The sequence below is a fragment of the Varroa jacobsoni genome, unplaced genomic scaffold, assembly GCF_002532875.2.
Source record: "Varroa jacobsoni isolate VJ856 unplaced genomic scaffold, vjacob_1.0 scaffold_648, whole genome shotgun sequence".
Classification (NCBI taxonomy): Eukaryota; Metazoa; Arthropoda; class Arachnida; order Mesostigmata; family Varroidae; genus Varroa; species Varroa jacobsoni.
This window is the reverse complement of record NW_019213550.1, coordinates 53,592-80,028: the sequence shown is the minus strand read 5'-3', so window position 1 is coordinate 80,028 and position 26,437 is coordinate 53,592. Positions and strand designations below refer to the sequence as shown.

Below are 26,437 nucleotides of genomic sequence, written 5' to 3'. Positions count from 1 at the left end.
CGGCCACCTTAGTCGATCTGTTGACTTAGTTCGGTTGGAGAGCTGTGTCCCGATTGGACTGAGGGCGGCACAGGGCCAAACGGGGCGTAGCGTCCAACGGACTTCTGAAGTGAGTCAGCCAAAAGACAACAAAGAGAAAAAAACAGGCCAGATTGAAAAGGAGTTTCTTCGGAGCGTAAATAGTGTTTTCTGAGAAAGATGTTGTAGAAGAGTGCGAGGTTTGCGTCGTTGCATACAGGAAGAGGACGCACAGTAAGATGATACTACATCAATTGATGACGCAGTAAATTATATGATTAATAATTACTTTACGCCATGTTTTGATCTTGCCTCCGTCTTCTTTTAACCAAACTCCATTTTTGTTTTTTCTTTCGTCACACGACACGAAGTCTTTGACGCAGCAAAGTATACAAATTATTAGGCGGCCGTTTACACTAACAACCTTTTCCTTTTGACATGATCGTTGATTTCAATGAAATCGTCTATATGTTCGGAGAAAGCAATACGCGATAAATTATAGTGTAACAAAGGTAATCAATGGAATGGTTCTCAAAAAAAAAGTGGTAAATAACGACATGAAGGTCGAATTTGGCCCTTAGCTATTTTTTTTGAGGATTCTTTGCCATGCCGCTATGAGTAAATGGGTCAATGCGTTCTTTAAGTTCGAAGCGGCCGAGATCAACGTAATTAAATCTCCGAAAGTCTATTTATTATAACGATATTATTTAGTAATCGTAAATCGGCTTTTAATCAGAATGAATTGATATTACATGGAGTACGCTCGAATGAAATAGGATTAAGTGCTTAACCACTCGGAACTACGCACAGGGGCAACCTGCTTGAATGTCACCTATAATTAAAGTTTAAATACTAGTTCGTTTACATCAGTTAGTGACGGTAACTACGGCCTTGAGCTGGGATCTAAGAAACGTTTTACAGTCACTCAGTAGCCGATATTAGTTACAGAAAAATCACCTGCGAATCCTAGGTATGTGAGAAAAAAGCAGTAAAATAGAACTTAAAATTTAGCTTACACCCACAGCAAGTCAAATTGAGTGAACAGAGGCAATGGTAGCGGTTGACCACTAATACGGGCCGAGAAGACGTTGTGTGGTCCGACACAGAGCTACTTACACGTAATTGCCCCTTTTTAAAACAAAAGACCTGTTTAGAGGGGCTGAAACTCCTTCTGTTTTTTATGTTGACCACTAGACGCTACTTCCAGCAACGAAAGGCTCTAATTGTACGAAGGAGAAAATCCTTCTACTGGATCCAGCTACATTAGTGGGGGAGGAGGCGTTAGGGCAACTAATATACGAGACCTGAGGGTAGCTACCAAAACAAACAAAATGTGCTTTCGCTTAATATGTCAAAAATGTATTACGTGGTTACAATATGTTTACATTTCTGGCAGCTACATATGTTGCGTTGTTTAGCTTCATGAGCTTTCCAGAACTCGAGATGTTTTAATTTACGCCCCTTTCAATTTAACGTAATAACGTTTTCCGGTAAACGTTCATACTAGCGCAAATCACAGTCTAACAATATTAGGGATAAGACACCCACACAACTTGACATGGCAATCTTTTTTATCTCAGCTCACCTCTGCCACCAGGAGTCATGCACGCGTTACAAACGACTATAAAGTCTCTAATGAAGTTCTAAATACTGCGTGTTGGATCGTCCATTATTAATATTGAAATGAAAGCAACTTTTCTAGTCATTTTCGTCAAACTTGTCATTTAATGTTTATCTACACTTTCATCTATTAGTATTTATTTTAGCTAGCTGTAGAAATGTACGTTTGTAGCTATCCAGTTACGATTTTCCTGTTCCATTAACTGCGTTGACCCGATGCAGCCATCCCACTATGACGATTAAAAATCCTTGATCAAGACAATTGCTTACGTTGTTCCGGTAACCCCGTTATCTAATTGGTCACCGATATTTATAGCTGCTTCGACTTCTCATTGCAATTAGTCCGTTATGGCACCTCAGCTGTCCTGCAAATTGAAAGCATAATCTCTAAATGGATTCGCAAGTATCGCCCTGATATCTCTCGTTAGGCTTTTACAGCTGTCGCATTTTCCCATTAGAATGTCCCAACAGTCCTCGTAGCCTGCTGCATATATTGTCTTTATTTTGAATACATTTGGTTTTCAGTACACCCAATTTAGCTCATGCCGCGTCGATCGCACATATCATATTTATAGTCTATCCAATTGAAACTCTTCAGAGAACGCGGCACACTACTTCATTATCTCGTCGCAATTACCCAGTAGATGTATATTACAGTGATCCGATTAACGTAATTTATCCATTACCTTGCTTCAGTAGCCGTTTGTATTATACCATATCATCCACTTGAAGTAATTGAAACTACACCTAATCAATAGATTTTATTGTACCAGCCTTGTGCAAGCGCATCAGCCCATATAAACTGTGTTATTTTTTTTTGCAATTAGCGTATTATCGTAGCACATGTAACCTGCTAACTAAGATTTCAAAATGTTCAATATGAATCCGAAGAACTTATGCTTCTCTTTATATATATGTCTATGTTAACTTAGAATAGATAGACGCCCGTGCAAATCCTTTTTGACACCTGAGAATCAAAACGTTTTTGTTGAAAGGAAACTAGCTATTGGCATGTCGTTATCCGGTTATGTTAATAAGTAATCCTCGTCTTCCCGTCGAAACGTTTTGTAATCCCAGTGCGTTGCTATACTTGCCCTGCTTTCCATTACCATTGACCGGTCTCAAAACGTTCACATTAGCATGCTTTAAAACAGATCAGCAAGTTCATCCGAAAGTATCGTTTTATCCGCCAAAAATAAAAACGGGTAATCCGATTTTCCGTCTATTTTGTAGAACCAGTTTCTCGAAATACTTAAGGCTTCTTGAATAAATTACCCATTTAGCCAAAACTTGCAAGACGACACGCTAATAATCGACCAAAGCCAGGTTAAAGCATATCGTAGCAGACGACTCGACAGGAACGAGCATATCAACAAACCGAAAAATGCTTAGACGGACAGACATATATTTCTAACATATATTAATATGATATAACATATAGGTTAGGTAGCTAGCGCCACCTAACGAGACGGCCCCAGCATGTTGATTATGTGGTTTCACACAATCAAATCTCTGACTGTTACCTATATAGTATAAAGGAGGCCGGATATTATTTTGTTTACTGAATGCTGAAATGAACCTTGGCCTCCGCGAAAATAGCTCTTCGGATTGTGTATCTCGAAACATAGGTTTTTTTCCAACAAGTCAGTAGAGATTTCGTTTGACAGAAAAGCGTTACGAGGCTTTATTATTGAAATGGCCGCTCTTTAATATTGGACGATTGTCAATCAAGAGATCGATTAAAAAAGATTAGTACTTTAACTATATTCTGGAATAAAATTTTGCGATTAGATGCTAATAGAGGAAAGGCAAGTTTTGGCACCAACAATTGCAACATGATTGGAAAACTTTTAAACATAATAACATTCATAATTAGTCAAATAAGATACACTGTTTTCGCTATCGATTGGAAAAATCAATAGTAATTTCCTACACGGCGATTCGATCTCTCACGAACGTTATCTCAACGCTATAAGGATCTGCTTCGAATACTGTTATCAGCGTAGGTAACTCGCAAGTACTACTCATTCTTATTCTAAATCAAGAGCTGACACGAGACGTAGTACTTAATAAGGTTAATTAATAATTAGTGTAATAGAAAGAGTAGAATATGCAAATAAGCTAGGAAAAATTATCGTTTTTTATATATATATATATATATATATATATATATATATAACCGCGATCATTTTAAAAGATAAAGAAATAACATTTGAAAGCCGTATGACGTCTCTAGTTGTTCGAGTCGCATTACGTTAAATAGGAATGTGTTTATACTTTAGCTGTCAGTGAGCTTTTTTAATTAGATCATCATAATTTCCGATAGGCAGTTTGCAAGTGTACCGTGACGAGAAAACAATTAGCCCATAGTGTGTTTTCAGTGACTGATAGGACGCGATCATGTTGGCTGGCTGGCGATTCCGCGAGACATAAAAGAATACAGTCTAGAACAATGACAGTCGCTCAGCATCGTTCGAATTTAGGTGAATAGGTTCACCCAGCTTTAGCTCTGCTTCGCTTCACTATGTGAACTGGTGCTTAAGGCTCTAAATGTGTGTCGCCGTTTGTTATTAGAGGTTCAAGACTGCAAGGTATTCGTCGGGAGTTTGAAGTACGTAGTCAGCTACATAGAAAATACGTCGTTTCTATAGTGTAATATGCATTATCAGCATGAAGCACAGCCTTAAGCTAGGTTAGGTGACGTAAAGGGTAACGTGTTTGTCTGCTCGATTTGAGAGCCACACGATCGTCTGGGTCCTAATCTGAGGACAGAGAGAGTTTGTTTCGTGCTGGGAGCCAGCACGTAAACCAGCATGAGACATCTGAGTTAGGTTAGGTGCAAAAAGCTCGTAAAATCATCAAAAACATATACGGGTTGTACAAAATTTTGGAAATAATTAGCTACTTTACAAAAACGTAGGAATAATCTTTATTGGATTGTGGCGTATCACGGAAAGTCAATAAAATCAAAAATTTTCGGTAACTCAGTTTTTTGAAATTAAGTCAGCAGATTAAAGAAAAACTCGTATCCGGTGTAAATGAAACCGACTAGCATTATTAACTCAAATGTATTCCAATTGAGTTGAAGTTAGGATAGGGTCGTAACCATTGAAGGCATAAATCATCGTACACATATTGACATGAAGTATATACGTTATCGTAGGTAGAGTAATGCCTCCGTCTGAGAGAGAGCTTCTGAACTTTAATTTTCGATTTAGTAGCATTCGTTAATTAGTTTAAGCAACTAAAATGTTTAAGTGTCAGCAGTCTTCTGCATGTATTGATATCGGATGGTATCTGCATCACATATAGTCATTATACACAAAGACAATTTCTTCAGACAGCCAGATGCGTTTGTTTATCCAGTTAATTCATGTGTATCCAGCCATTACTTCTACGTCGATGTATTTTACCAATATCGCGAGATTCAGATATATGAAAATAAAGCATGTGCTTAGTTGATCTAATACTTCTTTGTCGATTGTGTTTTAGCCGAATTATCGGAGTACATAGACGTAGACTTGTATCCGAGTTTGTTATATGTTATGTTTCTGTTTATGCAGCTATGTATGTATGCTTTTTTTGCTTATATTGTCTATTGTCCCTGCACTCACCAGAGATGGCTGTGAAAATGATGGCGGTGAGCACGGAGCCGACCAGGTAGCGGATCCACGAGACATCTTCCGACAGCATGGCATCGTTCGTTCCTTTCCTTGATCTGTAAAGCAAATCACCGTTATCACGTCAGAGTAGCTCGCGCAGTAAAGGTCACAAAAGGAAGATATAAATAAAGGGGACTAAAAAGAAGCAAACATGGCTGAGCCGAAGCTGTAAGTAGGACAAAAGGTCGACCCCAATTTCCCCTGGCCAGGAAGCGGGTCGCAAAAACACGATGAACAGCAAAGATGGATGATTAGTTTTAGCTTTTACGTGACGGGACAGGGTATGGCCTAGACAAAAAAGGAAAAAGTGGAAATAAAAGATCGCAGCGTTCATGACCGCATAAACGGAAATGCATATTTTACGACCACCTCAAATTCTTCTCTACCAACGGTCACGTTGCTTTGATAACGAAAAGGAAAAGCCCAAATTATTGACTCATCAAAGCTATTACCTCGCGTCCCGCACTACTGGAGGCCCTTCTGAACACATATCTCTTCGCCCTGTTCTTCTACTTGATAACATGATGAAACCGCACATAAAGTCCTTTGCTTCCTCAGGAGCGGCATAACACAGCAGGCAGTGGCGTACTTGCTTCTTAACTGCTTTCTATGACCACTTTACCAAGAAAACATAAACTCAATACAAAATATGAACCCTTATCCCGGATAAAATTGACAGGGCAATACTATCTATTCGTAAAGTGGAACACGAAGTCAGAGGATGTCAGAAGGCAGAAGAAGTGGAGAAAATAAGATTGGATTTTCGTGCTTGTCAGTAGTATGGGAGTTAATAAAATAAACTTGTATTCTCATTTTTTTGACAATATTTTTGAAGGATGAAGGCTGACCTTTATAGGTGTTAACCAAGATGAACAAGCATAGAAATACGTCTAGATGCACGGGAAGATGTCAATGCACCAAGAATACAACGGAAGTGCCGAGGCTCCTAGGAAGGTCATTACCTAGACTATTCTCTTTTCCTTATGACCTAGTTTAGGCTTTATTCTTTCTCCGTAGGTCGTGGACGACAAACACGGGCCTCCAAAGCAGATCTACTTTTCGTTCACCGCCTTCATCTTTGTGTTTGCTAGTCCCGCGCACGCCTTTGCCGTCAGAAGAGACGCGACGGCAGGCTCACTTGTACGATCCAAGGAAAGATATAATGATGACCATAAAGTGATGATATTTCCCAAGCATGGATTTGAGATGCATGCTTTGCTAACACGTCGCAGAAAATAGTACAGCTGTAAGAATACGACATTCCAAGGCTTATACGCTTTTCCCTCTTTAGAGTTCTGACACATTATAAACCAGCGACAGCAGTAGTACAAGCAGTTTTAGCACTTGCAGAAAGTAGTGCCTACAATGCCGTCCAGCCCCGAAGCCTGTCCCGGCGTATGTAGTGATAACATTACAGCGGTGTTGATGATGACTTGAGAGTCAGGGTAAAATGTGCTAGGCGTATTTTCGTTTCACTCCATTCAGTCATTGGTTGCCTGCTTGCGCCCATCTTACGTTATCGCCGCACACGAGCTGCGCCGCTCGTGGCAACTTCCGCGAAACCCATCCTACATCTTTTGACAAATCTAGGCGAAACTTCTAACTCGCCCCAACAGCAGGTTCCGTGGCTGCCCCGATGCCCTAAGTGTAACCCTTTGGTCTTTACCCTCCATGGACATACGCCGGGACCGACGACGCCGAACAGCTGCGGCAATAGTGCCGCACCCGACAACGACGTTCTCAGCCCACCAGCAGCGGTGCTTATTCCACTGCTACTATTACGAGAACCAAAAAGAGTTCGTGCTTGCTCTTCGTTGCGCCCCTCGGCCCTTAGCTACTAGTTTTTGCTGGAGAAGTGTTAAGTTTCTCTCCCAACTTTAAGTCAACTTGGCTCAAATTTCGTTGATTCCAAAGTTTAGATGATCTAAACTACCCCACAAGCAGAGAGTACTGAATACTCTACGGCCATATCTATCCACTAGATCAATCGACCTGCAAAAGCGACAAAAGTTCGACTGCTCCCAGTTCTTTCTACGATACTTCGCAGCGATCTACAGGGCACCAGCAGAGGATTATTTGGCGACCTTGTGTAAGCTAAGCCTATTGCCCTCGCTGTCGCAAGTGGCGATACCAAACGGAAAACCTGAAGATAAAGGCATCGACAAAAGTGAGCATATAACCTAAACCGGGCAATTTCTTATTCGCAATCAGAATAAAAAGGTAAGAGATGTAGATATTTGGCTGGAAACGATTCTCCTCAAGAAAGTAATGTCTGCCTGCGCTGTTGGATGTGGCATATGCTCAGACGTTCTCGTTCATTTGGAATTTAGTTCAGCATCATTATGTTAGCCATCGATGTCGACAGGTACTCTTGCATGAGCATAGTTGCGTGGCATCCAAAGATTTTTCGAAATACTGCATCTAATGCTATTGCAAAGGAGTATCAAGGTGATGCGGATCAAATCTCGTTGTGCTGTTCTCAGCCATTGGAGATCTCGCTCCGTAAAAAGCTGATCCCAAGAATGGGCTTTAAAGCACAATTCTGAGTGGCAGATGCGGTCTTGAGAGGTATTCTGCGAATCGTTTGATTGCTTCATATTTTGTTTCGGATGCATACTATAAAAATGGCCATGGTTCCACGTGAACATTTAGTTTTGTCCTATTCTTGGATATCTTATCCTAAACCACTTCAAAAGCCAGCCGAAATAGACGCTCTCGCAATAATGAAAGTAGCATAGGCAATCTGAGACTTCACAAATTCGGTACCAGAAACGACGCGGAAAATACGATTTCTGTTATTTAGATAGTCTATAAATGTCTGAATAAATATAACGGCATCTGTGTTCGTCGAAATATCTGGTTCCTAGCCTTTTGCCGGGTTCAGGCCCTGGTGAAATTTCCGCCACACATACTGCAGCGTTGGACAATTGTATTTTAATAAATAGCATGCATATGTTCCTCCATAGAAAAAATAATGTCAGCTTTGGAACAAAGCAAACGATATTATATTTCTTCATTAATATCTGCATATATATGAGCCAGCATATCCGCAGTGATCTCAAGTCTGATCTCATACCATATATATACATGTACACGATAAGAACATGTAGGAGCAGAAAGCATTTCCTGACACAGCAGAAGTAATATTTTGTAAGTAGGAACTCTCGTGTAATTGTTAAGCTTTACTTTGATCGACTTTAGATAACCAAGAAAGCAGCAAAAAAAGTTGATTCTTTTTTCTTCCGTCACCTTTAAGGCAAACTTATAGGCTAATGTGATGTTGACATGCGCCGTCAGTGACTGAGTAGACATGCACACACAAAAGTCCGATGGAGAAAGACAACAAATATTACGTAAGATACGAAAGCTCGGTATCGAGATTTTCGAATGGACCTTATTCTGTCCCTTAGCTTCTTAGTAAATAGTCAGAATTAGGTGTAACTTCTTGTTCAACACAGACGCGTATTTTCTAATGGACTACGCTATACTAAATTATTACAGAATAAAAATTAGAAGTCGTTGGTTTTCATTTTTCCGTGGGGTCCAGATGTTCCGGAATGATGTACGCATATGAGACGATCCTAGTTAGGAAAAAAACTTGCCTACACGATTGCATCCGTTTGACCTACGGGGTCGTAAGAAATATATTTCTACGCCACGAAAAATCCAACCATTCAATAATATTGTGTTTCTATTTGAATAAATATCTATAGTACTGGTTCTTTACGTTAACTCAATGCATGAGCGCTTTCGTATGTACGGACATTAACTATAGTATCAGCCTAATCCGCTTCGACACATAGGAATTATACGTTTTTCTCTCGAACGTTTTTCTAGCGTGCATTGGGCATTTCATATTTGAAAATGTAAAAAGCTAACTTTAGCTGAATAGCTATATGGTATCCTACGAGACGCAACAAAAGTGTCCCGATAAATGGTGTATGTATGATAGATTTTAGCGTGAGGAGGCATTTAGCATTGAAATAAATGTAACCATTATCAATGGCCACACACAAAATCTACATAACCTCCATAGAGTTTATGACTATTCTAAGTTTATGGCGTTGATATATCAGTGTGCTTTCGGGTTTTCTCTTAAAATTCTTGCAATGATTTGCGGAAGTATTTTGATTTGCCATCATAAACAGCAGTCTTATTGCCATAGGATATCTGTCAGATTACAGAGTCGTTTTTCTCGAAATGCTCATTGGCGGCACATCCATCTATCGACACACAATCTCGATGACATTCACCAGCCATTTTGGGGAAAATTTGCCTAAACCGTTCATTCTAAACATCACAAATCGTTCATCATAGGCAAGTACTCACGTATCTGCTGTGCCAGTGCTACCGGATTGACGAGACGGCCTTTGCTACTCATGGAGCGACGTTTCTATGCGGCAAACACAAATTGTGTATGTGTATAACGAGTGTTACGTTTCTCTAACGGTCGTGAGCATATTCTATCTTCTGCCGTTTATAGTGGTAGTGCCATCGTAACGTGCTTTTCGCGGCCGTGCAGCGTGTTGATGTGGGGTTACCCGCTGTAAAGGAACGCCAGAGCAAGGGGCGAGCATCAAGGGAAAAGTAAGTGCTGTCGTTGGCAGAGAGGAAGGAGCGATTCTTACTCGCACAAACGGTGACAGGTGTCTTGTCAACTCCGCGCGTTGATTCGCTTGTTGCTTTCTATAACAGCATTTTCGGCCTAGCTTCCTAGAAGGCAGTTAGAGATGTTTGAACGACAGAACGGTAAACGATACCACAAAGATATGTTTACCAAACCTGTGAGCCCTCACAGATCCTCAACAAGTAGAAAAACATCCTTACAGCCCAGTCGCGCGTGCTATGTGCCCTTGAGGTGTAAAGGACACTCGTAGACGATGATATTATGTATATTAATGTGGACGTGTGTTTACTCGTTCGTGTCTGAGAGTAAAAGCGTTCAAATAGAAAAGGTTTCACTGAAAGCGTTTTCCTTTATGAAGATACTGATTCGAAATGGCATCGATCCGCGCACGGGCCGCTATTGTCGTAGTCTGTCGCTGGATCTGTAATAATTTCACACTTGTTGGTAGGCCGGGCACGGGCTGCATGAAATTCGACAAAATGCCTCTCTTTTTTGAGGTCTAATGGAAAAACGTGAATGAACATATCATTGTTTATTAATCCATTGTGATCGGCTGAACAGTCTTTGTTTTGGGAGTAAAAATTCTACTTCAGGCTACAAACAAACATACTTAATCCGCCACCCTGTTCACGAATGAATGTTTGTTCAAGAGTCTCTAAAAAAATCGTCCGTCGAGATGACGGTATCAGTTTCTACAAGCGATCGTTAATAACGGACGACCTACTTGCGAATTTTTACGTCGCATTAAACGATCATGTCATGTTCGAGTCGAATTTCGTTGATTCGGAATTGACCATTAAATAATTGTATCTATTGTACGCCAACTTCAGTTACCTTCTACAGGACATGAAATGCTCCATATACTTGTCTTAGCAGTTCCTATTACATATTCGTTTATAATATTTAATATATAATCTTTTCGACCAACAACGATCGACGGAAGGTTTATAGAGAAGGTTTAAAAACGGTCGTCCCTATAGCAGCCGAAGAGTGTGTAATGCATTGGTACCGGTAGAAGTATCAGTAGTAATCAATGCTGTACTTCTGTTTTCAATGGCATGCATTAGTGACGAAATCCGGGTCTATTCGAATTAGCTTTTAAGCCACTACGTCCTTTCGTAGACTCGTTTGCTCTTTTGGCCTTCTGGATCTCGTAGGCTCTTTTTTCGAAGTTGGGCGAGCAAGCATAAGTAGCAATAACATTATACTAGCAGAGCCAACATAAGAACATATATGACGGCTGTGTGGCTATGACACCGAATATGCGCGCCCTACAGTTTTTGTAGCAGTATTTGAAGAAACCTTAGAGTCGGAAGCTGTGCGACAGCTCTAGGCTTCGCTGAAGACCAGAAAAATCAACAGCAGTTGCAGCCGACAGCACACGAACTTGTAGAAGCACGAAGGCCGTATTTTTGATTCACTTCTTTTCGTTGCGTTGTGCGTTTCTAGTCTCCGTTCCGCGAAAGATTAGGGTCCTGCTCCGTCAGCTTTGCTTATCATCTGTTGCGCGTGCTTCGACAGCTTCGATCTACGGCTTGTTGCTGTTATCTGCGAGTCACAGGCCAACGGGAAGCACCAATACAATTCAGGCCGATTGGTGCGAAAGCAGCGACAACGACGACGGTGATGAAGGCGGCAGAGGTGACGAAGTGCATATCCCTCACTTCGCGAAGCTTCTGCCGCTGCTACAACTAACGCCGTCACCAGCTTTTTTCTCCCATTTTTGCGTTTCCTTGTTCTTTGCGCCTGTCAACGTACTAGCCTGTCCAGCACAACGCTATGCGCCGCTTTACGTACATCTCTACTCTAAAAACGATGAATCTGTGGAAACTTATTCACGTTCTCTATATCTTTTCGCCGCCTCTCGGTGCCAAACCGACTTACTTCGACCCAAATTCAACAAGTGCCACCTCTGTCGATTGGCTGGTTCAGCTGCTGTCTATACTTCCGGTGGTGCGAGACCAAGAGACCGCGCATAGCAAATAGAGAAAAAAAGGGCTTTAGTCAAGAGATTCTAAGTTTATAGCGGAGACGCTACTGCGCTAATGTGACGCTCATCTTGCTCGCAGTAACGGCGCCAACAACAAACAATCCTCCTAACAGGAACCAGGAAATGGACTTTTCGAGGTGAGTGAACTATCCTACTATCTGCGCATTGTCAGAATTCTATGTATAATTCATAGCCATCACTGCAGCGAGCGACAAGCTGTAGACTGCGGGCGTCAGCTGAGCCGTATTCGTTTTAAAGGCCTGTATGAGCAAATGGGAGAGGGCACATAGCGAAACACGTGTATACATGGATGGGCAAATGGGCGAACTCACAGGAACGAGAAGATGGACGGACATCGGTACAGGTCACAGTACAGTTGAACCTTGCTGATATTTCAGTGACGTCTCGCAACGGCCGTGAGAGCAACAATATACTTGTTTGATTTAAAAATGACTACGATAAGGCCGTTGTTGTCGTTAAAAGGAGTAAAAGGGGCTCGAGTCAGTTGAAGAAAATTAAGTACCAAAAGCCAAGAAGAAGGAAAAACAAACAAAAAGAAAAAGGACCCTTCTATTTCCTTCCTCCTAAGTATATATATATATATATATATATATATATATATATATGCTAGTATATATGCATATGCATTATAAGGTTGCCGTTCCTCCGGGAATCGCCAACACTGTAGAGGTGTTGACGTTCCTGTGTTTATATTAGTGTGTGTGTGTGTGTGTGTGCGTGCGTATACCGGAAGTAGTAACAGCAGTGAATCTTGTTCCGTCATTTGTTAAAACAATGACATAGTCCTGTTTGCAAAGCACGGAATGAAAAAAAAAATTCAAAAGAGATCAACAAAGCACTTTACTAACTTCTTGCTCATCGTCATGTTAAACTGTGGCATTCATTTCTATCATTCTATTGTGATTAAGTATATGCGTTCATTATTGAGAAATAACAGTTAACTGAGTTAATGTACCATATGAGCGTCGAATTCCCAGTAACCTCGTTGACTTATGCCCAGTTACCTAACACACGTAAAGAAAATATTAACTGATCGGATGCGTTAGCTTGTTTTTCAGTTAGGTTAGAATATACCAGGTTGTAGCAATATGGTAACGAGTAGTAAAGAGCTTGGATTATAGCGGTCTCTAGCTGGTACGACAAGTTACTCTTTGAAGAATGCTTTATCTTTAACTTAATGAATTTTATCTATGCAAGACTGGTTTATCTTTACTTTGCAAAATTCTACTAAACGAATACACAACTTGATTCCAATGAACTTTGGGTTTCGAAAAGAAATTACACAGTTTTGGATTCAGTCCGGCAATGTAGTAAGCAGCCATATCACCGCCGCGTCGTCTCTGATTTCAACATGCTCTAGACCGTCAGGGTTTATACTGGCAACGTCTTCAGACAAGTGTGTTTTAAACGTAGCAGATAAAAGAACTAGTGGAAATATATACGCTTCATTTAATCATACCTTTGAAAGCTGTACTCCAGTTGTTGACGTCTCGTCCCTTCTGGCGAGCAGACACAAGGACGTAGCACTGCTGAATGAAACACCGATACAAATTAGCCGTTCGTCCTCGTGCCAATATTTCCTGTTGGCAACACCCAGTCTGTTGCAGAAATCAGAAGTTGCCGAAGCGTTCTAACAGACCTCTAATACCGTTCTTCTCATCTCGAAACGAATTCGATCGTATATATCATTTTTTTTTGTCTTTTTGATTTTAGTGCGCAAAACAACCTACCACACCCTGTCTTAGCTACAAATATTATGAACCCTACAAACCTTTGGAACAAATATTGCCCTGTTCTTTTTATCATCGGCAAACCCGTTATTAATATGTAACGAACATGACAATATTTTTAAAAGCTAGTATCATCTCAGAAATATTACCGTATATACACCTAACTGATAAGAAGTTTATAGATATATTGTTCCGATCAAATTGTACATGTAGGTACATTATTATTTTATTGTAACTGTTATTTTTGTGGGCGAGTTGTAAGGACGTTTACAGTCTGGCTAGTTGGCTGACGCAATTTGTCTTATTACGTCCTTGCTAGGTCAGTCAGGTCCGTCGCGTTCACCCTCTATATCCCACCCGTTGTCTCTTAATGTCGTTATTCTACTAGTTACCCGTCGGACATAAAACATGGCAAAGCAAAAGCTGGACGAAACCTGTTTTCGTCGCAGAGGAGAACTAAACATGTTGTGCCTTCAAACATCTTGGGCCAAAAGAACGGCCCTAAATGGAGGTTCCCGATGGCCGTTTTCTTCTTACGGCGCCTTCACGCGTTCATTCGACAACAACGCCAAATGGCCACTACTGCAATGGGGAACAAAGTAGGAATCTTTTTACCTTGTACCATTCAGGTTAAGTGTGGTGAGATTTGGGTGAACGAAACTGCGGTGACGGCTATGCCGTATCATTGTCGAAATTTAAAACATGGAATCAGAATCTAGCCACGAAAGGCGAAAAAAAGCTATCCCCTTTTCTTATTCCCAAAATTTCATCGAGTCGCTGAGGAATAATAAAGGACAGGTAAACCTGTACGTGGACCTGCCAATCCCAAGTAAAATATAAAGAAAAAAAGAAGCTAGCGTTTGAGCGTTTTGAACAAAAAAGGATCTTATTCATTTATGCAGTGAGACGGTGCTTTTGTCGTTTCTCTCGTCGGTACTATTGAAGGCCGCGACACGGACCTCATGTCAAAGTCAGCTTAATCGAACAATCCATACGACCAAACCCAGCTACAGATCAGTTCAGCTTGGATTGGATGGTGTCGGTATTGGCACCAGCTATGCTATAGTTGACTAAGTGCAATGGAACAGGTTGTAATATACCAAAGACCTAGAGGCACGAATAGGGACACGGAGCTCTCGTCATGATAGGAGTCGAATTATAGTACGAGCGGTCATGCCTACGTTCAGTTGCAGCTTTATTATTACCGTTATTATACACATAAATGTTCACATTATGAATGAGTGAAAGGCGTCAATATGCACCGCTCGTGTGGGTGGACATCAGAGCTAACTGTCCTCATAGAAGACAGCCTTTACAGGCAGACTTTAATAAAAATGTGAAAGTAATCCAATTTCCGCCCACGAACAGATATGCTATGCAAAGCAAGATGTGAAATACTAATAGAAATTTACTATTGAAAGCACTTTTGCCTTTTATCGCCATGTGACACAAACCACAGTAACAAATCGACAGCTAACAAAAATATTATTAACGATCTTTTAAGGTAACGAACCTGTTGTTAAGTGCTACCTATCTGCTGTATATTTTTGCATTTATTCATGTAAAAGTATCTGATTTGTAACAGAGTAATAAGGATGTTTTGTTTGCGGCACCTTTCTACTGCAGTATAGGCATAGTTTGCTCACTCTAGAAGTTTCAATTAACATTGAAAGTAGTCATTTTCTTAGTCTAACAATGAGTGAAAGACGAGTGGTTTAAGCATTCAATAGCCAAGGTAGAAGGCGCAAGTTTCTGTGGTTGTATGATTGTACACATGAGCATGCGTCGGCTTCATTTAAACGCAGCGTGACGCCCAACGGTGTTTCAAGCAAACAACGCTTTTCTGAAGATCTAAATGAGGTCTATTGTTTTTAACTACTGTGCTACATAAGATCACCTTTTACTTACACACACGCAACGTTTGCCGGTGAATAGCTAAATAAGTTATGGTCCTATCTCAAACTTTGCAGTCATCAATGTTTTTTTTTACTCTCACTCCAGTGGTTATATTTTGTAGGATGAAACGTATTGTCTATCTTTTAGGCAGATGACGAAACTCTACCGCTTGCAATATATCGCTGAGTGGCGCATAATTCTATTACCCGTTATTTGAAGTTCTTGTTATTTTAAACATTAGTTGTGACTTTCAGCTTTTGAACGTCCGAACGTATTCCTACAAGGAGCAGTCGAATCCGATCGTAAAAAAGAAAAAGAAAGCGGTTGTGAGTAGGTCCAGCGGGTCTTCGAATTTAATACCCCTTAAACTATGCGCCACTAGCAATTGAAATTTTGTTGAAAGAACCTCAGTTTTCTAAAAACGTGTTATCGGCAAAAATCGATCAAGTTTACCTCACGAGAGATTAGTCCAGAGGAAAAACACTTTCTAATCGACAAAATCAACGCCCAGTGATCGAGTTTTTGTTTTTCGAAGGCTACAGCGCTGCAGAAATTCGTCGAAGATTGGTGGGTGGATTAGGCATGGAGCCCTAAAACGAACACAAAGAGTGAAGTGTTGAAAACCAACTAATGAGTGATCAGATGTCGAAACCCGCGAGATAAAGACGCATTGTCGCAGTCGAGGAGTTCTTTAGGGAAGCTGAGCTTGGAGTCGAAGGGCTCTATCAGCTAAAATTGGCACCCTACATGTAACCCGTTACAGAATGCTAATCCAAATACTGGTTGGTGTGGAAACTAGGTAAAAAATGAGCCCTTGAGAACTGACTCCGGGTTAAATGGAAATGCATGTGCCGTATTCCACGTGCAGAATTGACACCTAGGTTCAATCTCTGCTGCTAAACGAAGAGGGACCAGGCCCTAAAGAGAAATTAAGTTCGGCACCAGTGTCGAGTAGATTCAGACGCAAGCTGATGATAGTACTTGCAATGGATATCAAGATTATCTATGCTACTTTGACATAGTTGCCGAAGATGCAAGAATGAATCCTGCCAGCTATCTCGATTTCCTCAAGAAGCTGAAGATGGATCTTAACACAACAATCGAGAATACGCAGTCTGGTTTGTTAATGATAATGCCAGATCTCATCGCCAAGACTTAATTACTCTCTGGATTGAGCAAAGGAATATTTAACGTTGGCTCCAACCCAGTTATTCTTCCGCTGCAAATCCGTGCGATTACGGGCCTCCCGTGCATCCTACATTGGTAAGCAAGCGTACCTCGTTATCGATATACTTCGAGAAATCATAAACAGAAAAATCGTATATGCGCAAGCGAACTTCATATGTATAGTTGGCAAGGCGCTAGGACAAGTGTGTAAAAAAGTAAAGGACAATAGCTCTAACACATATAAAAAATCATCATTAGGCCCGACCAAATCAAAAGTCACTTAACTTAAAAGTCTGCCGGATCCGCTTGTAAAAGCCTAATAGTAAACTCGATGGTTAAGGCAAGCCAGCTAAGACTTAACGTCCGGTCGAATCACTTAGAGCAAACGCGGTATTGGCAGTCCGAAAAGGCCATAGCTTCGACCCGAAAACATCCGTGTCTCCCGCAAAACTTGAATGAGGATATATTTTCTTCAGGCTTAGCTCTCTCTTTTTAAGTTGACACCAGAACATTGCTACAGCTATTTTGGCTCTTCTTTCGCAATAGGCCGTCTATCCGAGCATTTTCGCCTTACGTGTAGCTCTCTAAATAGGTACAATGGCTTGTGACTATATAGGCTACGCTAGTCGAACGCTATAGAAACGCTTTTTTTGTTGAATATCTTCCAAGTGACAACATTATATCGGTTTTTGGCTCGGAGTAGAAAGATAACAGAAAAAGTATCGACGCAAGTATAATTGTAATAGTGATTAAGCATATACTTGATTATGTATGACTGCGTACGATGATTACTTTTTTTACAGTCTTGTTATATCGTTCGCCTTTCTTGTAGGCTTTCGATCGGTCTCAAATGTTCTTTCGCTAGAGATACCTCTTCGACACATGTGCAGTCTCTATACTATGAAACATTCTTATGAAGACCTTCTTCGCAAGAAAATATTTTTAGACTTAAGAAAGGGTAAGGCAAAGTTGGAAAGACACATATCGAGCTTATGGTTACAAGTCACCGCATGCGCATTTCACGGCTTTCGTAATAGTTTTTAAAGAAATTGGAGAGGCGAAGCTTGTGACGCCTCCATGTTGGGAATTCAGAAAAAATATACATATACTATAACATGTATTTAGGAATCATTATTGATATAGAGCAGTCTTTGTCAAATTGTCTGTTTAGATGGTCATAATTATCGTGAAGGAAGTAATTAGCTACATTGAGGACCGTTGAGTTATCTCTATTGCAATCAGAACACACGCCATAACATACGCCAATGAGGCCGGCAGACTGAGCGGCTTGGATGGTTATTTTCGTACGGTCCGTCCTTATTACAGCCATGGTTATCCATCTAGGTAGTCGATCGGGAACTCTTGACAGATCTTTTGCTTAGCCCTTTCCATGTTACGAAGTCCGATTTGGATAATGGAGGTTATATATCACATAAACTTCCGCCCATGGTACATATTACAAAACCGGTGTGAATAAAGGAAGTCTTTAGTCTGATAGAAGGCCGCTTGGCAACAAATGCATTCAAATCAGCTCCTCATTTTTCCGCAGGGACATATTCCAATTGAATTTCTCTGGAATTTTCCTTTTCATGCATGAAGTAAAACTTCGCTCCGGTGTTTGATAAATTGTTTGCACGAACTGTATAGCTAAATAGTAATCTGTGTATTTCTGGAGTGCCTCCATTTTTTAGAGCACTGAATAACTCCCATAGGCACGATTCATTTTCCTTAGTTTCGCACTATACCACCTAGTCGCCACCTGAATTGGGTAAGGTAAGAATGCTCTGCTGATTTGTCCCATACGATTTCTTTAGCATAGACGTGCATAGACACGCGCGTGTCGTTTAGTAAAAATATAACTGACACCATCGTTATTACTATAGCAGGCTAGGGAATAAAAGCCGTGCGATCGTAGGCACATGTTGGTCCGTAGTGAGCGATAAGTTTTCGGTGTCTCAACAACCTCATGACGTTAATCTAATGAAAATTCATAAACTCATTTCGAAAACTTCACGTACATAATTGTACATATGTGTTCCTATTAGGCGTGTGTAGAGAACGCGCGGTTTAGTAGTACTCTATTTGTTTTGGGTCGGATGGCGTAGGCACAGCCCTGCATACGAAACACGTCACGTTTTCGTATATATATATATATATATATATATATATATGCATTAAGAATTACTGACATTATGCTCTTCATTTATCGATCCGGGTTAGGGATTTCATCTAACTCTCAAACGTCTTCTCTATTTTCTTCTCGTTTTTGTCGATCAAAACCTTCAGTATATGGCCTAGATATCGAACTAGACAGATCTGATAAAGAAGCGTGTTTTTAACATAAAAAATATATTAATTTGTAGAATTACTAAAATTACAATTTTTTTGATATTCTGATCTATTTTGTCGATAGCGATTGTAGTCTGTAGCCATTTATGAGATTGTTGAATCGAATATTAGGTGAGCAGACGGACTTTCTCCTTGTCTATCGACCTGTACTATTTTGGTGTCAAAAGTGGACCGTGACTCGCATTGCGTGAATCACTTCCCACGGATCAGGAATTTAGCTTCCTATCTTCAACGAATTCAACTATGTCCTAAATTAGCACTCTTGGCTACCATTTTCCCAAGGGTACCATAGAAGTATGACGATGTTTCATTTTTCTTAATAATGATCCACTGCGCTTCGTCTCATTTAATAATTTCTAAGCCAAACAGATTATCTGCCTTTTTGTAAGGCGCGACCTATCTGTCTAGTTCGTTTGAATTGTCCGGTTCTTCATCGGCCATCTGGGCAATTCATAGAAGATTCGACCTTATCGGAAGCACTGAAGTATCATATGAAAATGCGTATGCGCCCGACCATCACTTCGTAGACGTTCAGGTAACCAAGTTATCATTCGATCGTGTTGTTTTCTTCCGTCCTGCGCCTATACAGAGAGTGATAAACCTTGAGTTGGCTCAAGTAGTGCTATGGCAAGTTAGCTTTCAATCAATTATCTATTACTTACCTTGCGCTACCTTGAGTCTACTCACACATACACTAGTACGGGTTTCTAAGCCATTCTCTTTGATAAGCCTCATCACGTTTCTTCTCGGATCTATTCTATGGGCGTCTTCTTCTGTTAATCTGGAGCAGCTGCCTTTGGAATTACCTGAGACCTCTACATTTCTCGCATGAATATACCGGGTCTTTTACCATAATAGGTTTTTTAATCCGTGGAACTTTTTTCGGACCTTTATTCACAGGAGCATAGTTACAATCCGTACTGTAATAGTTGATAATTTTCTTCAGTTTATGAACTTTGTGCTACGATAATTCCTTTAGGGGCACGAAAACCGAACCAGTTCATCATAGCGCATGATCTTTTATATGACTTCAGAGAGATCTGAATCAATGAACAAAACTAATAACAGATTATCACGTATCTTTAATCCTCTTAACATTGACGGGTGCATCTGTAGATGTTGATTTTTTCCGATTGAGATAGGTCATGCGTTAAAGCCAACAATTTGTTCTATGCTACGATCTAACGTTTCTAGTTATTGTTGCTCCTCGTCCTAGTCCATGCTCCTTGCACACAGGACCTTTCATTTCGCATTACTTTACGCCACGGCACTCCTTTGGCGCTTCCTGCTAGATTAGTTAACAACGTCTTTTAGATTAGCGAGGTCACAAACTAAAAGCAAATTATCCGAGTCGAATAAAAATACCAGCCCTATAAATAAAATTACGCACAGAAAATGTTTATTAGCAATCACTAGAATGTATAGCTCTAGCAGTCAACCCGATAGAGCAGCTGGCTCTTTTTTTCAGTAACAAATTGAGCTTACGCTTTTTTAAGACTTAGCTCTGCCCTTAGTAAATGCGAGAACATGGCCGTAATCATACGATCGGAGTTTCCTTCGCGGCCGTTTTTCTTCCATGCTCTTCTCTATACGTCTACAGTGGTCTCTGATTCTCTCGTCTAAGTTCGTAGAGCGCCATTAAGCCACTAGCAAAACGCCTTTTGTCATCACCAACACTGCCACACGTCGATCGTTGCGTCAATGTAAAAAATTGCCTTATGCGCGTCACGTATTAACTAATGAAGATGTGCCAATCTATTAAATAAATAAGACAATCGCCTAAAATTATTGCGCTCAAATCGTCCTCAACTGGTCCGTGTCTTTTCAGAAATTCTCTTGCGTGTCTATCAAACGCAATATGATTGAGAGGACATAGAACAGACCTTAATGCAAAAGGACGCTATCGATAAGTACTGTTTGCCTAGATGGGCGAATGGCCATATATAGTTTTTGTCTCAGCGGGGTGTCCGGAGAAAGAGTACGTCTGCGAGTCTGCCTTCGTAAGTGCGAACGTTGGGCGAACATCAATAACTAACTTCTCTTGTTTATTTTAATAGAAAAACACATACATGCGCACTTATTTCTGCGTCATACCTTCTTTTCAAAGCTACATTATTAGTTTTGGCCTGCCGATATAAAAAAAAAAGTCTCCTAGTTCGCAAACATTCTACTAAACGCAATCCTTTTGCAAAATAAATCCTTACAGAAAATCTATAAACATACGTATCTTAATGAAACGACTGAGAAGGATTATGCGTTACAGCTGGCGCTATACGGCTTTTAAATTTCGGACTAGGGCTACAGTGCAGATCCTCAAACAGATGTTGCCAAAGTCTGCTAACTCGTTTCGAAAAGTTCTGTTGCAACTCCCTTTCATAGTTCTTTCTCAAAAACAGGTGACGTTTAACGGTGAATAGTTGTCAAGGGAGGGATGAGATGTACACTTTGGGCAGATCTCAATAAGCCATAGCTGACTATAACCCCTTTAAGATTTGCTTCATAGCCTAGACTCAGGCCCGTGTTTCTTCTCGATTCTTTGTATGGATTTCGCAAAAATTAAAAGTGACACACTGCTTAGCTAGTCTCCTTGGCTGATTGATATGCACATGCTGCTTAACTATATCCTGTACAATAATAATAGTGATAATAACAATCATATTTTGTTCAGCTCAAATTAGCAGGTCGTATGATTGTGCCTGCTTTAAAAAAAAAAAACAATTTATAAAACAGTTTCAAATCTACTGTAGAATGTTACGTCTGAAGAAAGCAGCTAGAGGAAAATAAAATGTAGCTGATCATAAGCTGTACCGTATGGAGTTTCTCTGGACTATCTCGACAGAAAGTCTACGCCTCTCACATTATCTTTCCACCCTCTCGGTGCTCCATCTCTGGGATATGCCGAAATACGTTCTGTCACTGCCGCCGCAGGCAACTCAGTGCGAACGCATGTGTTTACATCAGATTTTGCCGAGTTTTTCGTTCGCGACGCAACTTTCCGCTGACCAGTCGCCGTTTGCAGCGCAGTGTCGTTAAATCCGTTTCGTACGATCTTCCGCCCTCTGGTTAGTTAGGCGACGCGTGAGCACTGCTGCAAGCTCAGGTAAAAAAAATAACTCAGACGCACTAAACCCCAACTACCTTTCAATCCAAAGGACGCCGCTGAGAGAGCTTAGTTGGCCCCTCGATTCCGCATCGCATCCATATCAGAGGTGTGGCGAGCTTGGGTTTGGGTGAAATACACAGCGTATGGACGGTGAGGTAGTACGCTTTTCCAAGAGAAGGCTGTAACTGGAGTGGTGATAGCCGTTCTGCCAGGTGGCTCCAGGATAGTGGGGTCTGGGGTATACAGGCTGGGCTTGGGGAGCAGTGGTTAGCGGAAGTAGGTGATGCGGCGAGCACACACGGACAGCGAACGCCTATAAGCATCGTTTGCTCAACAAGTTGCTGTCCTCGTTGATTTATTGTGCGGTTATCTGTGGTTCCCCAGGGGAACGAATGAGAAGTGGCCGTTTGTGATGATGCTTGTCGGAGCGGCAATGGATTCTACCTCTCTATCCCGCACTCTTTTTCGTTCTCTCTTCTTCGCTCTGTCCTTCGTTACTTTATTGTTGCCTACGCGAGGCTTGTCTTGTCTGCTCACCCACCATCGACCCTTGTAGCCTGTTGCCCATAGCATGGAGTTTCATCCCATAGTGTAGTTCTCTATCCCTTTCCGCCTGTCTATTTGTTTCCTATATCTCTCTGACTCTTTGTGTATTTATTATTCTGCAGACACTGAGCCATTAAAACACTAATGCAGACGCACAGATCAAGGTGTTACCAATCGTTTGTTGGGCAAGTTATTTTGGCGGTCGTGTATGTATAGTCATCACAGAGACGCTGAAGTAACCGTGGCTAAGAGACAAATGCGGGGCCAGTTTCGGTCTTCGGGATACTGGCTCGTTCGTGGAGCAAATTGGTTGGCTTCGGTTTAGTTTCTATTTTTTGTTTTTCTAGACAATAGTTCCAAACAAGACCAGTAAGGTAGAAGATGAAATTGCGCTCTAGAATGCTGACTTCCCTGGGGTTCACTGTTTACATTTTGTCTTGAAGGTAATATTTTCTACAGATCCAAAGCATCTTTAGCTAGCCCATCTTAACACGCTGCCTTGTGCACGTCATATTCCCCGTCGTCATTGCCGTCTTCAGGAACCGATATCCTTGACATACCTTGTATACACCTTGACTGTCTGTCACTTGTCTGCAATCTTAGTGTTCAATCTGGCTTCGCTGCCTGCCCCTGAAAGTATTTCCCTTAGGAGTCGGCCTTAGTGTCGTGCCATTAACTTAGTTGATTACTCTATATTGAAGTGATCTGTTTAGCAGACATTATTCGAATTAGCTCGTGCTTCCCTTTACATCCGCACCTGCTGACTTTGGCTACCGCGTGCCCCTACTGAAGCTGCTGAAAAACTGGCGGCTAAACAAGCTGGGCTTTTCGACTCGGGCAGCCGTCCGCATCTCACTGTTTTAAACAGCGTCTTATTGCCTTGCTCATGTTCTCAATCTCACCGCAGTTTAATATCGGCAACGCCAATCTTGTTGGGAACAATGACGTTTCTATCAATTTTTTAGTTGAATTCCGAGGAAAGTCGCCTGCTGCTTTCGGGCAAGCGAGTGGCATATGGTGGATCTTTGCAAATTAAATAGCTGTGGGACTGAGCGGACGGATCAAGATCTGAGAACGTCACGTAAATAGTATGGTGGATGGAATGCACTCATATATCAGTTTTCTTCAGATAGTAGTAACTACCGAACTACAATCAAGAAAAAATCAAACGATCTCATAGTTATTGATCAACGACCTTCAATTTGACAGCTAATTTCATGCGCATATTAGTTGCAGGCTGAAAAACTTCGTGAAGTCGGGACGTAAAAGTAATAAGACCCATCTAATGGCGCACATCAAGATCAAAGGCGACTTCACCATAATCGTTGAAATCGTTTCGAAGACAATCCAAGCTCACTCGTACTCCGTACTATGATTGTCTCAGCGCTGAATATAGTTCACAAGAACACAGGCCGCAGGCACGAAGCTCTAAGCAATCAATTGTGGTATTGCCCTTAGTCACCATAAGGAACGGAACAATTGACTGTGCGATAGCGCAAATACAAGTGTTGAATTTGGCCTTCAGCTAATCAGAAATGAAATTGTCATGTTTAACCTAAAACAACAAAAAAACCAATTATTCCACAGTAAAAATTGCCACTCAAGGCAACAGCCTGACATATTATCTAATGTACAGACGTTAGTAAATGCATCTCTAAGTCTCTAAGTTTTTGCCCCTCTAACAAGGATAGCTTACAAAGAACATGTACAAGTTTGCAATACTAACAATGGAAAAAATCACCGCATATTTTGATGTTCTGTAAAAATTGGCTGGTATCAAACATTCGTCATCTTTACTACGCTGATGATTAACTTTAGCTTTGTTTTGATGGTAGGTTTGTTTTGTACGTATTCTTATTTTCCAGTTACTACATTATTTTTTTTTTGCTCATGGCTATCACTAGCGACATCCGCTCGAAGAAGCCCCTTTAAAAACGATAATTGAAATCATTTTGAAGTAACAAATCTGGCTATTTTCAACCTCATGGACATATATAACGAACATTTAGCTTTTAGAAAGTGTATCATGTTCTAAACAAGGATTTCATTACTGTTGAATGATATGCCGATGTAGTTCTAGGCATCAGCTGTAACGAGTCGGCCACCATTAATGGCACCCGTAATGCTAGACAAACATTACCCCTATGGTATTTCAACATTGCGTGCACCAACCAGTATCAGCTTTTTAACTCGGAGAGAGACAGCCAAAGCAACTTTCCTCATCTGCTAAAGAAACCCGTATGTATTTATTTTCCCTTTTTTTTCGTCGACTTACTTGACAAATCCTCTACCTGAACTTTTCGCCGAATGGGCCTAGAGCACTCATCTTTGATATCTACTTCATCTTTGACAGCATACTAAAATGAAGTGTCTGCACTTGTGGTTGCAGCTATATCACGATGTCATCGCGAAAGCAAAGTAGATTCAACACGTGTAAATACACAAACGTGTAATTTCCAGATGAACTTAAACATGTCTGGCAGGCATACCTAAACGTGATCTCTATGAGCCATTTTTCGAAGAGAAAAGAATACATGCTCTTCTTTTTTTTTTTTTTTTTTCTTATCATAGAATTCGGAAGCTAAACCCATTTACACAAAAAGGAGTGCTAAAGAACATTCAGTTCCTGAATACTGCTAGTGTGTAGGCTATCGAGTATAGGGCAAGAGCGGATAAAAAATTATATACGTCAGTTCATTGTTTACCAAACTTACATTCGCAGCTGGAGTTGTAGTTGTCGGAGCGCGGACGGTGGCCTGAGGGTATGAGTAAGCTTCATAAACTCTATGTAATAACAGCGGGGCTTGCTTTCTCCAAATCATTGGTGGAGTCCGACGAGATCATCCTGAAGATCAACATGAATAGATCAGAATGAAGATAATATTTATCAGCATCGAACCCAGAATATGGCTAAATGTTCATATGTTTTCAAATGGTATTGTGACTATAGCTGAGCTGTTTCACCTATCGAGATAGCTGGCTGAACGCCATCGAGCATTGGAAACCAGCCATATGTGATCAGACTAACGTTGGTTTCTCTGTTAAGAACGGAAAAGTTCAACGAACAATATGCTCGTAATAAGTTCGTCCTAGGCTATGCTGCAAGTATAATTTGACGACCGGCTATCGAGACCCCGTCCCGTTTCTTCGTTCGCATAGCGTCTACGTTTACCTGTTCTCTTTCGCATTCTATTTATTTTGTTCCATCTCTCACTCTGCGTGCCTATTGTCCATATGAACAGTACTTGTTTACATGCCGTATAGGTCATAGTACTCTACGATTAATTAAGCACAATCACTGTCTGTTTGGTTTTATAGAAGGGTTGTATACCTATTGCTCATGTATAGAAGTAATGGCGCCATGGCGTCTATCCATGCGTTTGCTCTATCAAGTTCTGCCAGTTTACTATAGTACCGCCTAAACATCTATTCTCATTGTAGATTGTTTCATGCACATAGAACTGCGTCACAGTTCTCATCTTCTCGTTTATTTACAACTTTTTCAAGGTTACGCGTTTGTTAGCACCAATGCTCATTACTGTCCAGTGCAAGTATTATTGTCTATGTAACATTCCTCAACCGGCGGCATCGTACGTAGCACCATTGAAATAGTAGCTCCCATAATAAATCCGTGTTCGGAAAGTCCAATAGACCATCTTGTTTCTTTTAGTTTTTCCGGTTGCTTAATGAGGCTCGTGGAAAAGAGAA

The 26,437-nt window shown here is 40.9% G+C and overlaps 1 protein-coding gene across 1 annotated transcript in view; it reads right to left on the bottom strand.

The window, feature by feature from the left end:
- Positions 1-26,437, bottom strand: part of LOC111262326 (dopamine receptor 1) — a 62,226-nt gene that overhangs the window by 14,664 nt on the left and 21,125 nt on the right. Inside the window, exons 4-5 of the mRNA XM_086969035.1 lie at positions 25,444-25,574; positions 5,253-5,356 (exon numbers count right to left, since the gene is read on the bottom strand). Coding sequence (XP_086825161.1) covers positions 5,253-5,356; positions 25,444-25,508 — 169 coding nt within the window. The 5' untranslated portion in view covers positions 25,509-25,574. The remainder of the gene's footprint in view (positions 1-5,252; positions 5,357-25,443; positions 25,575-26,437) is intronic.